The sequence below is a fragment of the Enhydra lutris genome, unplaced genomic scaffold (genome assembly GCF_002288905.1).
Source record: "Enhydra lutris kenyoni isolate GAN:26980312 unplaced genomic scaffold, ASM228890v2 scaffoldscaffold21, whole genome shotgun sequence".
Lineage (NCBI taxonomy): Eukaryota > Metazoa > Chordata > Mammalia > Carnivora > Mustelidae > Enhydra > Enhydra lutris.
The window spans coordinates 55852156-55854440 of record NW_019154105.1 but is presented as its reverse complement, the minus strand read 5'-3'; the positions used below and the strand labels follow the sequence as shown (position 1 = coordinate 55854440).

The 2285-nt window shown below is 56.3% G+C and overlaps 1 protein-coding gene across 1 annotated transcript in view; it reads right to left on the bottom strand.

Moving 5' to 3' along the window:
- LOC111149193 (family with sequence similarity 184 member B) overlaps positions 1–2079 on the bottom strand; it is a 185920-nt gene extending 183841 nt beyond the window's left edge. Inside the window, 6 exon segments of the mRNA XM_022506138.1 lie at positions 1019–1342; positions 1345–1743; positions 1745–1900; positions 1902–1997; positions 2000–2011; positions 2014–2079. Coding sequence (XP_022361846.1) covers positions 1019–1342; positions 1345–1743; positions 1745–1900; positions 1902–1997; positions 2000–2011; positions 2014–2079 — 1053 coding nt within the window.
- Positions 2080–2285: the final 206 nt, after the last annotated feature.

Genomic DNA, 2285 nt, shown 5'->3' with positions numbered 1-2285 from the left:
AAAAAAAAAAAAAAAAAAAAAAAAAAAAAAAAAAAAAAAGGTATGGGAAGGTTGGAGGAAGACAGGGAAGAGAGCATGTCCCATATACTGCTGGACAGAATCTGGACCTGACCCTTCCACTAGCAGTCATGGTATCAGGAGTTTATTATGATGTCAAAAGGAAACTCCAAGGCAAACAGCTATATTCTCCCACTGGAACCTTGTGTAAGAATGGAATCTTGTTTCCATCTATACACAAGGCACAAGAGGGGAAACCTACAACAAGGAGCTCCTAATAGGGAAGCTGTAGAGGGTTAACCAAGGGCAAGGTGGCATCTTCTTGGTGTTCTTCATCCGGTCCTGGAGAGGTTCAGTACTGTCCCTGGGAGGACATAGGAAAATGGGCTGGCTGACCTCCCAAGGTCTTTTGTAATCCAGTAATTAATGGGGGAATGGTGCACTTCCCCATTTATGCTCTTACAACATCTGCACCCAGTTTGATAGTAAATCCCCTGGGCTGCCTTCCAGGTTTAGTACGGTGCCAGGCAAGCTGCCGGCACTCAACAAATGGCTCAAATATTTGTTGAATGAAGGAAAAAATTAATCAAGTGTTTAAACAGAGTCCACATGACCTCCCCAGCTGTAAAGTACAGCGATGAATAAAATCACAACATTCCAGACACGATCATTTGAGCAGAACTGGCAAAGGAAAACACACGCGTGCGCGCGCGCGCACACACACACGCACACAATTCACACTAGCACTGATTCAACTATGTTTCCCACCTTGGGAGCACAGACCACCTACTCAGCAAGCAGTCTGTAGGAGTTTCTTTGGTAAGAATCCTCTCTCTCCAGAGAGGTGCTTCCAGAAGGTCAATTTACCAAGGTTTAGGACCGCTTTCCTTACCGAGTGGCCTCCCAGCCAAAGTTTCTGCCCGGATTCAGCCTGGGCCTCCCCTGGTCGCGTCCGCTCTCCCCCAACCCGGGCACCGCACCCAGGGCGCGCAGCTCGCCGGCCCGCAGCGCCTCACCTTACCTTGGTGAGCTGGGCGATCTTCTTGCACATTTTCACGTGCATGTCGGGATCCCAGTCCATTCTCCAGTCGGCGCCACCGCGGGCATCAGCTTTGGAGCCCTGGGAAGTCCCGGACGCGTGAATTTTGCTGTTGAGGACAGAAGCCATGGCTATAACGCGTCCAACACTCAAGGGTTCTCGCTCGTGTTCTCGCTGCCCGCGGTGTGCACGTGCGTGCGCGCGCGGGCCTGTGAGCGTGTGGGCTTTCTCCGGAGCGGTGGCACTGCAGTCCCGCCGCGCCGCCCCTGCCGTCCCGAGGTGTTGGCCTTTCCGCGGTTCGCGAGCCCACCCTCCCTGCTCCGGCGCTCGCTCGCTGGCTCGCACGCTCTGCGGACACCCGCACCCTGCGGCGAGACGCCGAGGATTCGCACGTGCGGCTCGCGACCCGCGCGCCGCTCTCGGGCCGGTGCGGATTTTGCCTGCAACGGTGGAGCTTCAGCGACCAGAAGCCGCCGGCCTTAGAGAGGTTTGCGCTGGCCCCGCGCCGCGCTCTTGGACACGTGGGTGGCTCCTGGCTCCCGACTCAGCAGCGACTGCCGGTGGTGGGCACCCCAAGCCAAGGAAGAATTAGGGCCGGCCTCAGCCTCGGGCAGCCGGGGAGCACGGTCTGGGAAGGGGCCCTTGGCGATGTTCTCCGGGGTGGACGGGTAGCGAGGGACAGGGCACCTTGACCAGCCAGCACCCTCAGCCCCAGGCTCCGGAGCCTCAGAGCTAGGCGCTGAAGGCAAAGATTGCGGCCGGGAGGTCTTGAGAGGGAAAGGGAGGTAAGAGCAAGTCGCGGGGACGCGACGAGGTACTGGGACCCGGGTGCAGAGTGTGGGCCCCAGTAGGGACTGCGGGTAGCAACCCCCTTTCCCCCATCTTGGGGAGGAGCCCGGACGTTGCGGGAGGATTGCCAGAGATCACCGAACAAAGGGAAGAAGCCAAAGGGACGGCTGAGAGGAGCTGGTGACAGAAATCTGGGACGAGAAAGAGAGGAACGCGTAGTACAAGAAGCGGTAGGAGCGCAGAGGAAAAGTCATCAGAGAGGCCAAAAGGATGGTAGCAGGTGTGGGAAAGGAAGAAGCAAAGAGGAATGGAGTAGTTGACTAACAGAGCTGAAAGTCTAAGTAAACCGAGCTCAGTGAAAGGGAAGTGTGACTCATCCATATCCACGCTCTTGGCCACCTGCCAGATGGAGCCAGAATCTTGTCAGGATTAGGAGTTTGTGTATTTTTATTTTGCTTGT